The sequence below is a fragment of the Phoca vitulina genome, unplaced genomic scaffold, assembly GCF_004348235.1.
Source record: "Phoca vitulina isolate PV1807 unplaced genomic scaffold, GSC_HSeal_1.0 scaffold9, whole genome shotgun sequence".
Classification (NCBI taxonomy): Eukaryota; Metazoa; Chordata; class Mammalia; order Carnivora; family Phocidae; genus Phoca; species Phoca vitulina.
In genome coordinates this window covers 28,874,465-28,894,779 of record NW_022589712.1, presented here as the reverse complement: position 1 = coordinate 28,894,779, position 20,315 = coordinate 28,874,465, and the positions used below count along the sequence as shown (strand labels likewise).

Here is a 20,315-nt window from a genome sequence, read left to right as displayed (position 1 = left end):
GTTTTAGACTTCATCCATCAAACAAGAAAATTTTTTGAAATTAGGAGAAATGTCTTAGCAGCTTCTTCATTTGTACTAGCAGCGACTAAAGTAGCCACTAAAAGAGCTACTTTAGCTTTTAAGAAATTGCTCTGTCTCTCCATTTGTGAGAAAGCCGGCCTCCGATTGCTTTAACACTTAAACCATTCAGAAAAGAATTCCTCTGCTTTCATGCTGACATCATTCATCTACTTATTAATGCACACAGGCTGACTGATATCGCAGAAACACAGACTGCACTTACAACAGCGGTAAGTACTACAAAGAAACAAGGTTAGGGGGCTAAGCAAATGTTTTGGGCAGGGCATATCACCACTTCCCCTTTATGGCATTAAACGGAGCTCCCGCCTTCTGGCTCCTGTCTTCCTAGGTTAAGTTTGTAAGGGAGCAGACACTCTTCTAGCGCTTGCTCTTTTTGCTGCATGCAGGGGAAAAATGACCAAAACAACTCCTCTGGAGCAAGGTCTTATGGAAACCATGTGTTCATACTTCTAGATATCTCATTGGGTTAATTAAGAAAGTACCCCACCTAGAGTCTAAGCTAAAATGATTTCAATTTCTTTGGTTTTCAAATGCTTTAGATTGTATATACTGTTTTAAAATGTTTAGGCTCGGGGCGCCTAGGTGGCTCAGTCGTTAAGCATCTGCCTTCGGCTCAGGTCATGATCCCAGGGTCCTGGGATCAAGCCCCGCATTGGGCTCCCTGCTCCGAGGGAAGCCTGCTTCTCCCTCTCTCACTCCCCCTGCTTGTGTTCCCTCTCTCACTGTCTCTGTCAGATAAATAAATAAAATCTTTAAATAAATAAATAAACAAACAAATAAATAAATAAATAATGTTTAGGCTCTTTTGAATTGTCCTTGAGTCATGGTTTTGATTAGCCTATTCCTCAAGTTCCCCCAGTTTGTATAACTGAATGTGCCTCTTTCTGTGTTAGGAAAAACAGAGTGGACCAAAAAGATTAGAGGGTAACGTTTCAGCGGAACCCAAGGCAGCCTGGCCAGGGCCTCTCCCCCACTGTATTGCACACGCTCCCTACCCCACCTCTTGGCTAACTTGCACAGACGCCTGGATGCCATCTTCTACTGCTTGGCATCCTTTCACCATGCCCTGGGCTTGGGAAGGTGGAGAAATTTAGTCCTATAGGGAAGGGACTTAGTTTTTGATCTGCTGAAGACAACTAAGCTGTGTCCACCACTTAAGCGGCAGGAAATTTCCAACAGCAATGATGGTGATGGGCATTTGTTACATGACTTGGTGGGTACAAATGCCATGTGTGGAATATAAGGAAGTGTATTCTAACTGAATCCTGAGAAGGAGATGAATGAGACAAATGATGGGTGAGAGCTTAAGGGGTGATTGTCACAGACTTGCTTAGATTTTCTGCTTTATTAGTTCTTTTCGAACTGTAAGGGCAGCTGACAAAGATTCATAGAACTTTAGACCCAAAAGTGGACTTCTTCAACCTTCCTCATTTTACCAACTAGATAAGTCCCTTGGCAAGGGATCTTGCCACCACTGCCCTACCCTACTCCTTTGCCAAATGCTAAAATCCAGTCTGCATCTTTCTCTTGCCCCGTTTATATTGCTGGATCTTTTCTTCCATCTGAGAAATATTTATTTTGAATGTAATACTATTGCATAAATACCCAAATTTAATTTTTCACTTTTGAAGAACATGGAAAAACATTTCCTTTGCACTCATATAGGTTCATCTTGTGGCAGCCCTTTTGGTTAAATGCTACTTTCTTTTGTGAAATAAGTCAGTAACATACACACAAAGCTGAGTTAATTTGTATTCTATCTTCCATCCTCTTCTTGTGACAGGCTTCCTGAATTCTTCTGGTTCATCATACCTCTGCGTATGACCATCTGGCTTCCTTTCTAGGGCACAGTTCCCGTTCTCTCAAAAGTTGTTACCTATGATAGAATAAAAACTCCCTCCGTTTCCGTACTCTCTAGGCTTCCAAGATGCTCCGTTATTCCTGATCTCTTATGATATTCTTCTCTCTTTATCTGTCTTCTGTGAAGGTTTTTCTTCCAACCTTTTGAACATGGACATCCCTTAGGTCCAGCCTGGCTCTTTGCTCTCATTTATCCTTAGAGTATCAGCATATTTTCATTTATTCATCTAAGCAGTATATAATGACAGTCTACTAGCAATGGTAAGACAGACATAGTCCCTACTTTCATGGAACTTATATCCTATTGAGGAAGACAGGTGATAAACAAGAGAACAACTAAATAAAAAATTACAAATGGGGATAAATACTAAGAAGGAAAAAACGAGGTACAATAATAAAGATTAAGAAGGGGAGTATCTACTTCAGATAGAGTAGTAAAGGAAAATCCTTTGAAAAGTTGCCATTTCTGGGATCTAAAGAAAAAGACTGTTAGGCAAAAAGAGCCTGTGTATATTCCTGGCAGAGAGACCAAATGTCCAAAGGCCTATTAGTGCATAGGAAAGAGCTTGGCTGTGTTTGAGAAACTCAGAGCAGAGAGTATCATAAGGCTATGCTGAAGAGGTAGGCAGAAACCAGATCATGCAAGGCCCTACAGGTCCTGGGTTTTATTTTAAACATAGGAGAAGTTATTGAAGAGTGTTAAGCAGGAGGATAAGCCATTATGACTCACATTTAAAAAAAGATCACCCTGGTTGTCATGACTTATGGAACTGATGAAGAAGGTGATTGCACACTGAGGGCTGCCTAACAGTCCCAGTTTAGGCCTTTTGTCCTGGTGTAACTAGACTTCCACATCAACTCCTTGCAAGTCACAATACACAATAAATAAATACATACTAAAACAAACTTTAAAAAATGAACACAGAAAAACAAAGAATGTTGGTCAAGACACAGGCAGGCCATTGTGGCAAAGATTCCCTTGTTCCTGATGTCCCTGACCCAGCTGGGACCCTGGGGTCCTCCCTTTGATTCTAGACTTAGTTTTACTTATTAGGCTTGGGATATGTTCTGATCTTTAACATCTGGCCATCTCTTGTGATGAAATAATATTCAATACCTGGTATACAAAAATATATTGAGTGGGATGTAATGCATCTTAACTCATTTATTCCTCACAACAATCCTTGAGGTAGGTATTATTATCCTCAAATATAGATGAGGAAACTGAAGCACAAAGAGCAAAAGAAACTTGTCTAAAGTCATGTGGAGCAAAGTAACTGAACCAGGATGTGGAGCTAGGTAATGTGTTTCTGAACTCAAGTGTTCCTTGCCCCTCTTCTAATACTGTTTTGCAATGAGAGAGGCACAGATGTATCTAGGGAACTGCAAGTAGCTCAGAGTATTGGGAAAAAGCTGGAAATAAGTTTAGAAAGATAGTAGAAGGATGTCAAATTATATGCTAAATAGCTTAGTTTTCAACTGGTTGGAGATGGGGTGCACCGCAGGATCTTAACTGTGTGACCATATTTGCACGTTGGATAAATACCTCTGTAGAGAATGGATTTGGGAGGTGAGTTGGAGGAGACTCGTTTCTGATTCAGCTTATATTATAAAGACTGGATACATGCCTTTTTCTTGCACGGGGCTTCTGGATGCCTGTTGTAAAGAATCTGCTTGCTCCCTGCCCATAAACACAGGACTTTCCACAAGCTACAGCTGAGCCTTCTGACGCCCGCATCGCCCTTCCGGACATCAGAGCTGTCGAGCGTGGCTCTCTCAGGCACAGCAAAGTCAGATCCCCACACTCATCCTCTCTTCTAAAATCCAAGCCTATGATCTCAGTTCTCTGAACATTGGTACTTGTTCATGGTCTCCGGTTACTTGAAATTTAACATGTCTAAAACTGAATCCATTATTCTCTAAAAATCATAAAGTCAAAAGAGAATTAGGGAAAAAAAAGTCTAAGAAACACATAAATGTCAGTGGATATGCTAACAGGAGAAACCTACATAAAACTTCATAATTTACAACATCTGGAGAAACAACCAATGTCTACGTACTTAAGAAAAATGTTACATTATGGACAACTCACAAACGATCTTAAAGGAAAACCTATTTTGCATTTGTATTTGAATTTCAACAGGACTGCTTTGAATTGCTACTTTATTGATAAGTAAAAACAGGTTCTTTTATGACAAGTTATAAAAGCTTATAGTTTATCGGTTCCCTCTCCACCCTGCAATTATCTACAGGAAGAGATTGGTCATAGGTTCTATTTTATGAGTTTTATAGGGGCACATTCACCCCAGTTTGCATACTATGAATTCCTGGAAAATTCTGTAGTGCTTCCTTTGGATCAAAGACATTTCACTGAACTCATGTATTTATCCATAAAAAACTGCCCCAAATATTATGTGAAAGACATATTTTACATAAATATATGTAAAAGGCATACTATACTAGTGTGTAATATTAGAATATGTAGCAGTCTTGTGAACTTACAGAGGGCTACACAGTGATATGAATCTAACAACAAAGACAACTTAAAATGTTGTAGAATAAGTACAGATGATTATATAATCCAAAAGGGTCTCAGAATAAATTTTAATTTGTATGATTCAGATCAATACCTTTATGAATAAGTTTAAAGGGCAAGCAACATCATGAACATCTCAGATATAATATTGTAATATTGTAAATAGAATAAAATATTGTAAAACATATTAAAGTTTACTACTGATGAAAATTACATGACAAAAATTTATCAGTCAGACCCTCAGAAACCTAGGAGTATAACTTCAACTTTTAACATTGAAGAAAAATGAATCAATATTTAAATTTCCAATCAGCCTAGGATATTTTAACTCCTAATAACTAATGAAATATTTAGATGAAAGGCAAAAGTATCCCGTAACTGGTATAATCTTAATGAGAGAGCCTGAATTTTGTTTCAACTTGCTGTGACAGATGTGTAGGCTTCTGTGAAAATGCAAGCTGTAACTTTATAAACTGTCAGGAAATCCATTTGTTAAAAGAAAATTTGTTCTCATTAATGGGGTTTGTGGGATCACTGAGTAAAAGAAGAAGAAAGGAGTAATATTAGTGTTACAGGTTTGGAATGCAGGAGCTTTAAAAAATCAGAAATTGATTACAAGAGGCCATGCTGATGTTGTTTGAATTTTAACATATCAATTTTCACTAGAAGAGACTTGAAAACAGTTCTTCTCAAATCACTAAAAATTCTGTATATATTCAGCATGGCTTACCATGTTTTAATTCCACCAGAAAATATAAAAAGCTATGGGAACTCTTATGCATATACCAGGTTATAGGCAGATTTGTAATAACCTAAATAAGAACAAATATGTACAGAGACTTCCTTATGCTAGTTGCTATTTCTCTTTGATTTGCAAATGAATCTTTCATTTAAAGTAAATTATGAGACTCAAGCCTGTGCTGACTTAACTATTAACTAACTTTTACACCTGCCTTTCAGGGTTCAGACAATGACCTCTGATTAATCTGAGTCTGATATTATCCTTAACTTAACAGCAACTAGTTCTTAAAGTGGCATGATCTAATTATTTTCATATAACCTAGTATTATGATTGTCTAATGTCTTATTTGCTTTTCCTATAATAGTAAAGTGTTTGAGTGAATACCATTCAGGACAAAAACTCAGTGTCCTAAATACCTAATTCAGGACAAAAAGAAAGACACACATTTAACCATCAAATCTGAACTAGGACATCAGGCACAAAGAAACTAAAAGAAAATCTACAACACATGAGTGAGCAAAACAGGCTACCAATGCAAAAGAACTGTTAGACTGATGTCCAATGTCTCTCCCGAAACACTAAATACCAGAAGGCAAAAGAGGAAAAATTTCCACTATGTTCTCAGGGGAAAAGTTTATGTCCAAATACTTAAAAACTCTGGCAAACTATCTTATTCAAAGACAACTGAGATATTTTAAAATATGTAGACTCAGATAATATACCTCTCACTTGATATTTTTTTAAAAAATAACTTGAGGGGAGCCTGGGTGGCTCAGTCTGTTAAGCATCTGCCTTTGGCTTGGGTCATGATCCCAGGGTCATGGGATCTAGCCCCGCATCAGGCTCCCTGCTCAGCAAGGAGACTGCTTCTCCCTCTGCTGTTCCCTCCCCGACCCCCACTTGTGTTCTCTGGCGCTCACGCTCTCTCTCTGTCAAATAAATAAAGTCTTAAAAAAAACCTTGAAAATGTACTCTTTTTTTTTTTTTTAAAGATTTTATTTATTTATTTGAGAGAGAGAGAATGAGAGACAGAGAGCATGAGAGGGAGGAGGGTCAGAGGGAGAAGCAGACTCCCTGCTGAGCAGGGAGCCCGATGCGGGACTCGATCCCAGGACTCCAGGATCATGACCTGAGCTGAAGGCAGTCGCTTAACCAACTGAGCCACCCAGGCGCCCGAAAATGTACTCTTAAATATGAGCAAAGTTAAGAGCTCAAAATGCAAAAAAAAAAAAAAAAAAAAAAAAAAATGAGTAGTGATTATAGCCAGTTAAGAAGGTTTGATTCTGTTTGATGGAGAAGGTCATGCCATGTGGGGATATTGTTTTATTTCTATTGAAGGCATCTCAAAAAACATATGGTATTATTTATATCAGAAGAAAAAAATACCAAACAAAAAAATTAAACCTCATGGAATAAATGAAAAAAAGAAGGAAACAAGTAAGTTAAAAAGAGAGTGGGAGAGGACACAGAACAAAGACGGAGGTGGTTTTGTTCTCAGGCTAACCTGTACTTACTTAAAGAACACCGCATCACATTATAGTGCTACAAGGATCAAACTATCCTCTGTAACCATATATTTATGGAGAAGTTCATTCCTACTTGGAATCTCAAGAAACACAGCTTTCCCTGTTATGGAGGCTTGAGAAAGTCTCCTTTCCTTCCCCTGCTGAACAGCTGTAATTAGCATCTAGCACTCTCCTAGACCCAAGCCATTCGTGGCGGAACTTGGAGCAAGAGGGATGTGGGGTTGATAACATGTAAAGAGGTAAGCTGGAGACTGATGGTTAGGAGCCAGGTGAGAAAGTCACTCAAGAGACCTGGCCTCAGCCATTCTTGACCCTGGGTCCACTCCCTTCTTATTTTTTCTCAGGCCCCAGAAGTATCTTTCCTTTTTGGGCTAGTAGAGTACCACATTTGAACTTATAAATACCCTACTTTGTTACATTTTTAGACAGACCTTTTCATTTATCTCTAAATATTTTCTTTTTTTAAACCCTTTAAGGAAAACAAGGGCACACACATACAGAGGATGGAAATTAGGTAACATTCTATTTCTGTGAAAAATCAGACTTTTCCTGTCCTGGGGACCAGAAGACATTGGGTAATGAACAGGCCTGTAATTCTATTTAGCGGTTATGGAGAAAGGGCCAAGGTTAACTGTCAGCAAGCTGAGGGACTATGTAGGAGTGACGGGCAGTAGAATATCTTTAGTTTGTAGTAAAGAGACAGAAGGATTCAGAAAAATGTATCAAAAATGCAGCTTGGCTCAAGTGAGAACCTGGAAAACTAATGAGTGTTTGGGGTATACCTGTATAAACCAAGTATATTAAAACATACGGACTTTACAGATCGGAAATGTTATTCATATATTAGGAGTTGTCATTTAACAATCTAACTGAAAAAACATAAACAAAAGATCAACAATACCTAAACTCTTATGTATTAGATTTTGTTCCTGGTTCTTTGGAATCATTCTGAGGTCATTAGAGTACTGCTGTAAACATTAATGCCATTATTTCTCACGATTGCAAAGAGAAGTCAGTTCTACTATTTTCCTCATTTAATTAACATGGAAACCTACAATCTGTCTACGGGGTTAAAAAAAAAAATCTCTGGGGGCGCCTGGGTGGCTCAGTCGGTTAAGTCGGTTCTTGATTTCAGCTCAGGTCTTGATCTCAAGCTTGTGAGTGGAGCCCACTTAAATACAACTCTGCCAGGCTATAACTTTCTGAGTTCTAGAATGTACAAAAAACCCCCAACAAAACCAGAAATATAAACACAGGTGCTGCAGGAATGCCTATAGAAATAAAATGAATTTCAAAAGTCTATGAAATAATCCAGTATCTTTTTCAAATACATTAAGGGGTTCCAGTTCAAGATGGTGACATAGGAAGATCCTCAACTTACCTCCTCCCACAGACACGCTGAGTCTGCAGCTACCTATGGAACAATTTCCTCTTAAAAAACCTAAAGGCTGGCTGAATGCTGACTACACCTCAGGCAAACAAGAAGAAAACCACATAGAAGCACGTAGGAGAGCCCGAGGTACAACCTTGCCATAAACCCCCATTCTAGTGCAGTGACCTACAACCAGGAGAAAAAGTAAAACCTGGAGTTTCTCCTCAAAGAGCAAAGGGTTCAAACCACACATCAGGCACCTCAACTTTTAAGACCTACATCTGAGAGAAAAGAAATTATTTTCCAAAATTGCTAGTCTTCATTTTTAATATTAAAGGACACAATTTACATAATGTTATATCTACTATTTTAGCATACTTATGAAAGTATAACTACAATACACACCATAGCCAAGTATTTATCTTTTCTCTTTTTTTAAAGATTTATTTATTTGACAGAGAGAGAGAGAGACAGAGAGAGAGAGAGAGAGTACAAGCAGGCAGAGCTGCAGGCAGAGGGAGAGGGAGAAGCAGACCTCCCGCTGAGCAGGGAGCCCGATGTGGGGCTCGATCCCAGCACCCTGGAATCATGACCTGAGCCGAAGGCAGCTGCTTAACCAACTGAGCCACTCAGGCGCCCCTAGCCAAGTATTTTTCATGATTATAATGGTGTTTAATTCCTCCAACACTACTCTTTTCCAGAGCCCCACATAATAAATTATCAAACATGTTGACTCAATCATGTGAATCTATTACAAATAGAAAATGGAGTCAATCTGCCAGTGAGGAAAATATTATCAATAAGGTTTAAATATAGTTTAATATTGCCTTTATTTCCCTAAAATATATTACCAAATCTTTCTAACAGGAAATGATGAATTCTATGGAGTATTTGAAAGACTTAATGTACAGAAAGGATAAGAGAAACAAGATTATGCTTGGTGAAGAGTAAAATATATGCTAGCCTATATCGTCGTATCAATCTTTCAAGTGGGAATTGGCAACTGGTACATATTTCAATCTATTATATTCAGAGATTAAAAGGGAAATTTGATTGTTTTCCTTCTACATTATCTTGTATAATTATTTTTAACATAGTAAACAGGTACTATAATTGTTAAATGCCTTTTGTTGTCTGGCAGTAATAGAAGAGGGATAAAAGATTTCACTTCTATAATAATAAAGCATAGTCATCCATAAAAGAAATGAAGCATAATGGCTTTCTTTCACAAAATATTCACTCTAAATAATGATGCTAGTGCACAAAATAACACTCCTTTTAAAAAGAGTGTAAATCAATTTGCATAAAGATTTATATTAATTTATTCAAAGTATTAAGTATTTTTAAATTAAAATCATTAATATTAATATCAATAAGTACCTGTAAAAATGATACAGTATTGTCCTATATCTTGGCAAAAATTAGTGTGTTTTCCTCATTAAGTAAGAAAACAGGGGTGCCTGGGTGGCTCAGATGGTTAAGCGTCTGCCTTCGGCTCAAGTCGTGATCTCAGGGTCCTGGGATTGAGCCCCGCGTCAGGCTCCCTGCTCAGTGGGAAGCCTGCTTCTCCCTCTCCCTCTACTGCTCCCCTGCGTGTACTCTCTCGCTCTGTCAAATAAATAAAATCTTAAAAAAAAGAAAACATGCGGTTAATTTTCTGAAAAGGATATAACTTTTGGCAAAAGGGAGGTTACAAGCTTTTTCTACAATGGCATTTTGTGTCACTATAACAAGTATCAGTTTGTAGCTTATCCGTTTTAACAATGCAGAAATAGACTGCCTTACCGTTGGTGCTGTATCTACACGACGGTTACAAGGTTTTCTTTCCATGCTGTTAATCCCTATGAAAAGAAAAGATGGTGAATATTTGCTTATTATACTATCCATTTTATTTTGAAAACATTTAAGTCAGTAAGAGGTGACTCCTACAGCTTACAAGAAAAAAAGCCTCACTTGAATGGCAGGATCCTTTAAAGTCGTATCATGAATTCTTTGGTCAGAAACAGTTGGAGAGTTTAGCTAACTAAGAGACCCAACTCAAAGTGAGCTGAGCCAATTTTCCCATTCAAGTGGTGTTTAGCAATAGTGCAAGATTGTCCATATCCTGCTCTTGGCTCAAAAATTATACCATTATCTCCACTCTGCTGCATTTCTTCCATTAAAGTTTTATTTCTGACTTGAGGTCATCAAGTTTTCATAAAGAAATATCACAAAGGCTATAAAAGGAATCACTTCCTTATTTTCTCAAAAAGAATAAATAAATCTACTTGAATTTCTCTTTGATCATTTGACTTCCTACCATGCCATATTCTATTTATTCAATCACCATGGAGTGTCTGAAAAAAAAAAAAAGTTGCCCTGATTCTCTCCTTTAAAATAATATTGACTTCTAAACTTCAAAAACTCCTTTTATCATGTGTGGATTTATCTTTTTGTTCCCAATGTCCTCTACTGCATTTCTTTGTAATAAACAGCTTTTAAGGATATAACATTGCATCTCATCTGTAGTGATACTGGTTCAAAGTCTAGCTCAAGTTAAAAATGAACACAGGTGTGGGTCTTATTAACTTTACAGTCTCTGTCCATCAGTAAACTGATACATGAGTTAGGACATTAGAATAGTTTGTTCAAATAATGGTATAGGCTGTCAAATGCAGGTCTGGTTAGAATGAGAACTGCAATGTACTGTTAGCAATTAGCACAATTTCTAGTAGAAACAAACACTAGCTCTCTCATTTACAGGCATTTAAAACTCATTTTCCTTCAAGTATGATAAGGGATTAAGTGAGAGCATCACAAAACAATCACTTTTTATCTGTGCAAGAGTATATTAAAAATGAACGAAGTACCATAAAACATGATTTTAAAAAAACATGGTTTTTGTTGCATTTAAAAAATTTTCTCTACATCTATTATTAGCCAATGAAGTAGAAATACTACCTATTCAATCAAGTAATATTTACTGAGTGGCTATACTTGGCATCAGTGATAAAAGATAAATTATAAAGGATAAATTGTAATTTTTGACCTCAAGACTAGAGTAAAACAGAGATGTCCTTTTTTGAAAAAAATATGACAGAGCAAATTAACAGTTTTGTCTTAAGAATGATAAAATCTTTAAAGTGATCTTTATGGAAAGACACATTTTAATCATAGAGTAACACTGGCCTTGAATAAAAAATTTTAAAAAACCCCGAGGGAACATATTAGAAAATGTTTAGATAATGCTGATCCTTACTGTGAGAGTTTAGAAATACAGAGGTCTATAGAACAAATGGTGAAATCCCCACTTCCCTGGCGCCCACACTCCCACAGCCCTCTTTGGCCGCATCCACTGAGAAGTCTGGCATACACTGGCTTTTAAATGAGAGTGGTCACACCACGAGACTCAGGAATTAGCAACATTTGACACGTGTATTCTCACTATTGTAATCTGTTATAAAATTGACCTAGACTGATTACTAATTTTAAAATTCATATCCAATTAGAAAGTAACTTCAAAATGTTGAAAATAAAAAACTAAAAAAAAAAAAAAAACCCAAAATCTATACCCTCAGCTTATACAATTACAAAGAAAAAAACTACGTATTTTACAGTTTCAATTTCAAGATAAGAAGGTGATAAAAACTAAAATTTTGAAAAGTGGATTACCCAAAGATAAAATCTTAGTTTTAAATTTAGATTGCCTATTGAAATAACACCATTTGGAAATACAATCAAACATGTTTGTTCAATCTTTTGGTAAAGAATATACAGAAAAAATAAGCTTAAGAAAAAACGTCCCCAAACAACTATTTTAAGTAAATTTTACCTAAAAAATCTCTATTTATATGTTATTTCATTTTTATTAAGGTATGATGATAAGTGAAAGCTCATAATAAATAGATTGCTGTGCTAGTTATTTTTGTGTGTCAGCTTGGCTAGGCCACAGTACCCAGATATCTGGTCAAACATTCCAGATGTTTCTGTGAAAGTATTTTTTGGATAAGAAGAACACTTAAATAAGGAGACTTCAAGTAAAGTAGATTGCTCTCCATAATGTGAGAGGGCTTCATCCTGGGGTGGAGCCTTAAGAAAAAGACTGACTTCCCCTAAAAGAGAAGGAATTTTGCCAACAGACTGCTTTGGGACTTGAACTGCTCTTCCCTGGGTCTCCAGCCTGCCCACTAACCTTGCAGGTTTTGTAACCTGGCCTGCCTCCACAATCATGTAAACCAATTCCTCAAAATAAATCTATATACACATCCTACTGGTTCTGTTTCTCTGGAGAATGCTAATATGCTAACTTTCTGGGAAACAAAATGAAAATACAATTGTTTGTGTTTATCTAAATTAAATTTTTGTTCACTAAATATATTAATTGTCCAGTAATACAGTTAAAAGGTCCAACTTATCATGGTATATTTTAAAATTAGAATACCTCAAACGAACTTAAGAATATTACCTCTGTAGAGTAAATCAATCCACCAAATAAAAAATCAATCTGTCAATAAATATCTACCACTAGATTGTCCAGTCTGACAGTCTCTGCTTTTTAAGGTTTATTTATATTTAATGTGATTACTGATATGGCTGTGTTTAAGTCTACCATCTCGCTATTTTGTTGCATCTATTTCTCTTCCTTCCTTCCTTCCTTCCTCCCTCTTTTTTCCATACTCTTTTGAAACAAATACTTTTGCTATTCCATTTTACATCCCCAATGACTATATTGTTAGCTACACATTTTTATATTTTTTTAGTGGTGAGAGATTGTATCAGACATCTATTACAGTATACCCCGAATTAAGATTTTTCTACTTCACCAACAATATAAGCATCTCAAAACAGTATTCCATTTACCCTTCCACCCTTTATGCTACTGTTATATTTTACCTCTACATGTTATAAATCCCACAACATACTGTCATAATACTTGTTTTAAACAGTTAGTAGTCTTTAAGAATGAAAAAGTTAGCTTTTAATATTTACACATATCTTGATCCTTTGTAGTGTTTTCATTCCTTCCTGCAGATCCAAGTTTTCATCTGAAATCAGTTCCATTATTTATTTATTTATTTAGAGATATTTCCATTTAGACTGAGGAACCTTTTGTATATTCTCTCTGTGAGTGACTTTTTTTTTTTTTTTCCTGAAAAGTCTTTAGCAGGCATTCATATATGAAGGATATTTTTGCTGGGTATTGAAATCTAGGTTCACAGTCATTGTCTTGCAGAACTTCATCGATTTTATCCCATTATTTCTTATGAGGATGGAGCCATCAATTCTTCCTGTTATTCTCTGAACGTGACACATTTTTTCCTTTGGCTGCTTTTACGATTTTTAATTTAGTTTCATTTTCTTCAGTTTAATTAAAATGTACCCAGGTGAGGTTTCATTTATATATATCCTTCTTGGGATTTGCTAAGCTTTTTATATCTCCTATATTAATGTCTTTTATTAGAGGTGGAAAACTCTTGGCCCATTATTTCTTCACCCTATCTTTTCTATTTTCCTTCTGGAATTCCAATTACACTTGTTTAGATGATTTGATGTAGTCACACAAGTTTGATGTTCTGTTATTTCCCTCCCCAACCCTGTACTTCAATTTGGATAATTTTTATTGTTCTGTCTTTGAGTTCACTGACCCTTTCTTTCCATGTGTACTATCAGCAGTTAGGCCCATTTAATGAATTTTTCATTTCGTCTATTACACTCTTCAGGTATAGAATTTCCATTTATTTCTTTTTTTACGGTTTCCATTTCTCTGCTGGAATACTTCATCATACCCATGTTTGCTCAAGCTATTTAACATAGGTATAAGGTTAAAGTTGTCTGCAAATTCCAACATTTTGATTATCTGTAGCTTCCTTCTACTGATTGTTCTTTTTCTTGATTATGAGCCACGTATTGTGCTCATTCATATACTTCATATTTCTGACTGTAGCTTAGATCTGTTAGATATATAATTGGTAGAGAATGAAAGAGAAACATGCTTCTCAAGAAAGGGCTCACTCTTTCTTCTTCCTGAAAGCTTTGGTGAGGGGTGGATCTTTGTGTTCAAATCTGGAGTTGGCCTGGGTTGGGGCTGAGCTGTTGCTTTAATTTCAGTATATCTATTAAATATCCAAAGAATAAGATCAGTTCTTCCCTCTAGAAATTTGGAATTTAAGCCTCTAGAGAATAAGGGAACACTTTCTCTCTGCCTTTCCCATTTCCTATGACACTGCTTATTGGGGAGGTGCTGGGTGGAGAGGACTGACACATATTTGGGGTCTTCTGGATTCCAATCCATTATGCCAGCCCACATAGTCCTTAGAAATTCAGCTGATTTGTCTGTTTTAGCAAAGTCATTCTGCCTATAAAAGGCTTGCTACTCTGTTCTCTTGTGTCATTGTCTTAATATTCTCAGGTTTTAAAGTGACTGCTGGTCTCTACTTCCTTATGGAGTAGGTCCTCTTTCAAATTTAATTCATGTACACTTCTTTGTGTCCACATCCCTCTGAAGAATTTTTATTTAAATTCAATTAGCCAACATACCAGTTTCACATATAGTGTTCAATAATTCATCAGTTGCGTATAACACCCAGTGCTCATCACATCATGTGCCCTCCTTAATGCCCTTCACCCAATTACCCCTTTCCCCCCACCTCCCTTCAAAGCAACCTCCAGTTTGTTTCCTATAGTTAAGAGTCACTTGATGACTTTTTGTTTTATATGAGGTCTACTTGATGTTGCACTAGGAGTGATGATCATCACCAACCTTGTACTTCCTAACTGGAAGCACAACTCCACTTCCATTTAGTTATATTGTTATGTTTTATCTTATCTCTTATCTTGTTTTTGGTCAATTTCAGTGCATACCTTTTTTTTTTCCTTGAATTTCTACCAATATTTCAATGCTGCTATTGGTTATCTTCCTAATTCTAACAGTAATAAGTACATTATTAATTATTTATCCAAATAAACTATCTAAACGTCCCTCTAACCAAGATACTATATTTACCAATATGTCCTTGCTCCACGCAAGATTAAGCTTATAGAAGGATTTTACATCTCTATTTTTCTACATAAATTATAGTTAAATTTAGGGGGCGGAGCAAGATGGCGGAGGAGTAGGAGACCTGGATTTCGTCAGGTCCCAGGAATTCAGCTGGATAAGGATCAAACCATTCTGAACACCTACGAACTCAACAGGAGATTGAAGAAAAGAATAGCAATAACTCTCTGAACAGAAAAGCGACCACTTTCTGGAAGGTAGGACGTACAGAGAAGTGAATCCAAGGCAATATTCGGGAGGATAGACAGAGGGGGAGGGGGCCTCCGTCAGCCACTTCTGGCAAGTGATAGAGCAGCGGAGCACAAAATCGGAACTTTTAGAAGTCTGCTCCGCTGAGGGACCTCGCTCCAGTGGCTAAGCGGGGGGTGGAACCCTCACGGGACAGTGTGGTCTCAGGACCCTCGGGGTCACAGAAAGACCAAGGGTGCCTGAATGTGGCAGAGCTCCCAGGTATTGGAGCAGGGAAGCTGGCTGCAGAGACAGAGCCGAGGAGCGGGCTCTCAGCTCGGGGTTGCCATAAACCGTGATCTGTGGCACAGCTGGGCCACTGCTCCCCCAGCAGCAATCCAACAAGTGGCAGATCCGGGAGACTCCCCTTCCTCTCCCACGAGGAGCGGCGCGGAAGCATACCGCAGGAATCTGCTGGGTTTGGAGACTCCACACGGGGTCGGGTGCCAGAGATAGAAACGCTTGGTCACAGGCCGAACACAGAGTGTGGCTGGAGACTGGGAAGACGGGAGTGATTGACTGCTTTTCTCTGCGGGCACACTGAGGAGTGGGGCCCCGAGTTCTCAGCTCCTCTGGGGCGGAGACTGGGAGGCCGCCATTTTCACTCACGTCCTCCAAAGCTGTACAGAAAGCTTGCAGGGAACAAAAGCTCCCGAGAGCAAACCCGAGCAGATTACTTAGCCCAGACCCGGCAAGGGCAGGACAATTCCGGCCCGGCAAAGACATTCGGGAACCACGCAACAGGCCCCTCCTCCAGAAGATCAGCAAGAACAGCCAGCCACGACCAAGTTTACCAATCAATGAGAACAGCAGAACTCCACTGCTAGGGGAATACTGCACATAGAATTCATGGCTTTTTTACCATGATTCTTTAGTCCTTCAAAGTTAATTTTTTTTTTTTAATTTTTCTTTTTCCCTTTTTCAGCCAACATCTTATCAATCCCTTCTTTAAAAAACATTTTTATTTTTCATTTTTGAGTCATATTCTATCCCTTCATAGTAGTTACCCTTATTTTTGGCATATATATATAAGTTGTTCTCTCTTTAAAATTTTGAGATACAGTATCTTCTAACAGATCAAAATATACCCTAAATCTCTAGTGTATGGCTTTGTTCTAGTCTCCTGTCTGATCACATTCTCTCCCTTTTTTTTTCAAAAATCCTTTTCTTTCTTTTTTCAAACAACTTCTTATCTTATCAATTCCTTTTATAAAATCTTTTATAATTTTCATCTTTACAGTCATATTCCATCCCTTCATCGTATTAACCCTTATTTTTGTACATATATGTTTTTCTTTCTTTAAAATTTTGGGAGGCACTTTCTTCTAACAGACCAAAATACACCCAAAGTCTAGTGTGTGGCACTGATCTATGCACCAGCCTGATCATATTTGATCATATTCTGTTTTTTTTGTTGTTGTTTTGTTCTGTTTTTGTTTGTTTTTATCTTTTTCTTTTCCTTTTTTCTTTCTTTCCCTTTCTTTTCCCCCAGTTTCAGGTCTTTTCTGATTTGTTTAGAGTATATTTTCTGGGGACGTTGTTGCCCTGTTAGCATTTTGTTCTCTCATTCATCTACTCTCCTCTGGACAAAATGACAAGACGGAAAAAATCACCTCAACAAAAAGAACAAGAGGCAGTACCGACTGCCAGGGACCTACTCAATACGGACATTAGTACGATGTCAGAACTAAAGTTCAAAATGATGATTTTAAAGATACTAGCTGGGCTTGAAAAAAGCATGGAAGATATTAGAGAAACCCTTTCTGGAGAAATAAAAGAACTAAAATCTAACCAAGTCAAAATCAAAATGGCTATTAATGAGGTGCAATCAAAAATGGAGGCTCTAACTGCTAGGATAAATGAGGCAGAAGAGAGAATTAGTCATATAGAAGACCAAATGATGGAAAATAAAGAAGCTGAGAAAAAGAGAGATAAACAACTACTGGATCATGAGGGCAGAACTCGGGAGTTAAGTGATAACATATGACGAAATGATATTAGAATAATTGGGATCCTAGAAGAAGAAGAAAGAGAGAGAGGGGCAGAAGGTATATTGGAGCAAATTACAGCAGAGAACTACCCTAATTTGGGGAAGAAAACAGGCATCAAAATCCAGGAGGCACAGAGAACCCCCCTCAAAATCAATAAAAATAGGTCAACATCCCGATATCTAATAGTAAAACTTACCAGTCTCAGAGACAAAGAAAATCCTGAAAGCAGCTCGGGATAAGAGATCTGTAACCTACAATGGTAGAAACATTAGACTGGCAACAGACCTATCCACAGAGACCTGGCAGGCCCAAAAGGACTGGCATGATATATTCAGAGCACTAAATGAGAAAAATATGCAGCCAAGAATACTATATCCAGCTAGGCTGTCATTGAAAAGAGAAGGAGAGGTAAAAAGCTTCCAGGACAAATAAAAACTAAAGGAATTAGCAAACACGAAATCAGCCCTACAAGAAATATTGAAAGGGGTCCTCTAAGCAAAGAGAGAGCCTAAACGCAACACAGACCAGAAAGGAACACAGACAATATACAGTAACAGTCACCTTACGGGCGATACAATGGCACTAAATTCATTATCTTTCAATAGTTACCCTGAATGTAAATGGGTTAAATGCCCCAGTCAAAAGACACAGGCTATCAGATTGGATAAAAAAACAAGACCCATCGATACGCGATCTGCAAGAGACTCATTGCAGACCCAAAGACACCCCCAGATTGAAAGTGAAGGGGTGGAAAACCATTTACCATGCTAATGGACACCAAAAGAAAGCTGGGGTGGCAATCCTTATATCCGACAAATTAGATTTTAAACCAAAGAATGTAATAAGAGATGAGGAAGGACACTATATCATACTTAAAGGGTCTATCCAACAAGAAGATCTAACAATTGTAAATATCTATGCCCCTAACATGGGAGCAGCCAATTATCTAAGCCAATTAATAACAAAAGCAAAGAAACACATCGACAACAATACGATAATAGTGGGGGACTTTAACAACCCCCTCACTGAAATGGACAGATCATCTAAGCAAAAGATCAACAAGGAAATAAAGACTTTAAATGACACACTGGACCAAATGGACTTCACAGATCTATTCAGAACATTCCATCCCAAAGCAACAGAATACACATTCTTCTCTAGTGCCCAAGGAACATTCTCCAGAATAGATCACATCCTAGGTCACAAATCAGGTCTCAACTGGTACCAAAAGATTGGGATCATTCCCTGCATATTTTCAGACCACAATGCTTTGAAACTAGAACTCAATCACAAGAGGAAAGTTGGAAAGAACTCAAATACATGGAGGCTAAAGAGCATCCTACTAAAGAATGAACGGGTCAAACAGGAAATTACAGAAGAATTAAAAAAATTCATGGAAACAAATGAAAATGAAAACACAACTGTTCAAAATCTTTGGGATGCAACAAAGGCAGGCCCAAGAGGAAAGTATATAGCAATACAAGCCTTTCTCAAGAAACAAGAAAGGTCTCAAATACACAACCTAACCCTACCCCTAAAGGAGCTGGAGAAAGAACAGCAAATAAAGCCTAAACCCAGCAGGGGAAGAGAAATAAAAAGATCAGAGCAGAAATCAATATAATAGAAACCAAAAGAACAGTAGAACAGATCAACAAAACTAGGAGCTGGTTCTTTGAAAGAATTAACAAGACTGATAAACTCCTGGCCAGACTTATCAAAAAGAAAAGAGAAAGGACCCAAATCAACAAAATCATGAATGAAAGAGGAGAGATCACAACCAACACCAAAGAAATACAAACAATTATAAGAACATATTATGAGCAACTATATGCCAGCAAATTAGATAACCTGGAAGAAATGGATGCATTCCTAGAGATGTGTCAACTAGCAAAACTGAACCAGGAAGAAATAGAAAACCTGAACAGACCCATACCCACTAAAGAAATTAAAGCAGTCATCAAAAATCTCCCAACAAACAAAAGCCCAGGGCCAGATGGCTTCCCAGGGGAAGTCTACCAAACATTTAAAGAAGAATTAATACCTATTCTTCTGAAACTGTTCCAAAAAATAGAAATGGAAGGAAAACTTCCAAACTCGTTTTATGAGGCCACCATTACCTTGATCCCCAAACCAGACAAAGACCCCATCACAAAGGAGAATTACAGACCAATATCCTTGATGAACACGGATGCAAAAATTCTCACTAAAACACTAGCCAATAGGATCCAACAGTACATTCAAAGGATTATTCACCACGACCAAGTGGGATTTATCCCTGGGCTGCAAGGTTGGTTCAACATCCACAAATCAATCAATGTGATACAATACATTAATAAAAGAAAGAACAAGAACCATAGGATCCTCTCAATAGATGCAGAAAAAACATCTGACAAAGTACAGCATCCTTTCTTGATCAAAACTCTTCAGACTATAGGCAGAGAGGGTACATACCCATATCATAAAATCATAAAATATCATAAAAGCCATCTATGAAAAACCCACAGCAAATATCATTCTCAATGGGGAAAAACTGAGAGCTTTCCCCCTAAGGTCAGGAACACGGCAGGGATGTCCACTATCACCACTGCTATTCAACATAGTATTAGAAGTCCTAGCCACAGCAATCAGACAACAAAAAGAAATAAAAGGCATCTGGATCGGCAAAGAAGTCAAACTCTCACTCTTTGCAGATGATATGATACTTTTTGTGGAAAACCCAAAAGACTCCACCTCAAAACTGCTAGAACTCATACAGGAATTCAGTAAAGTGGCAGGATATAAAATCAATGCACAGAAATCAGCGGCATTCCTATACACCAACAACAAGACAGAAGAAAGGGAAATTAACGAGTTGATCCATTTACAATTGCACCCAAAACCATAAGGTACCTAGGAATGAATCTAACCAAAGAGGCAAAGAATCTGTACTCAGAAAACTATAAA

The 20,315-nt window shown here is 37.5% G+C and overlaps 1 protein-coding gene across 17 annotated transcripts in view; it reads right to left on the bottom strand.

The window, feature by feature from the left end:
* AHI1 (Abelson helper integration site 1) overlaps window positions 1-20,315 on the bottom strand; it is a 221,376-nt gene that overhangs the window by 71,037 nt on the left and 130,024 nt on the right. For 15 of the 17 annotated variants that reach the window (XR_004299980.1, XR_004299981.1, XR_004299982.1 and 12 more), the window contains one exon: window positions 9,903-9,958. Coding sequence is in view for 13 of the 17 variants with exons in the window: in XM_032407823.1 (XP_032263714.1) it covers window positions 9,903-9,958 (56 nt within the window). In the remaining 4 variants the exon portion in view is untranslated. Of the gene's footprint in view, window positions 1-883; window positions 1,958-9,718; window positions 9,744-9,902; window positions 9,959-20,315 lie in introns of those variants that run through there. The other 2 variants (XM_032407833.1, XM_032407835.1) reach the window with 2 other exon arrangements.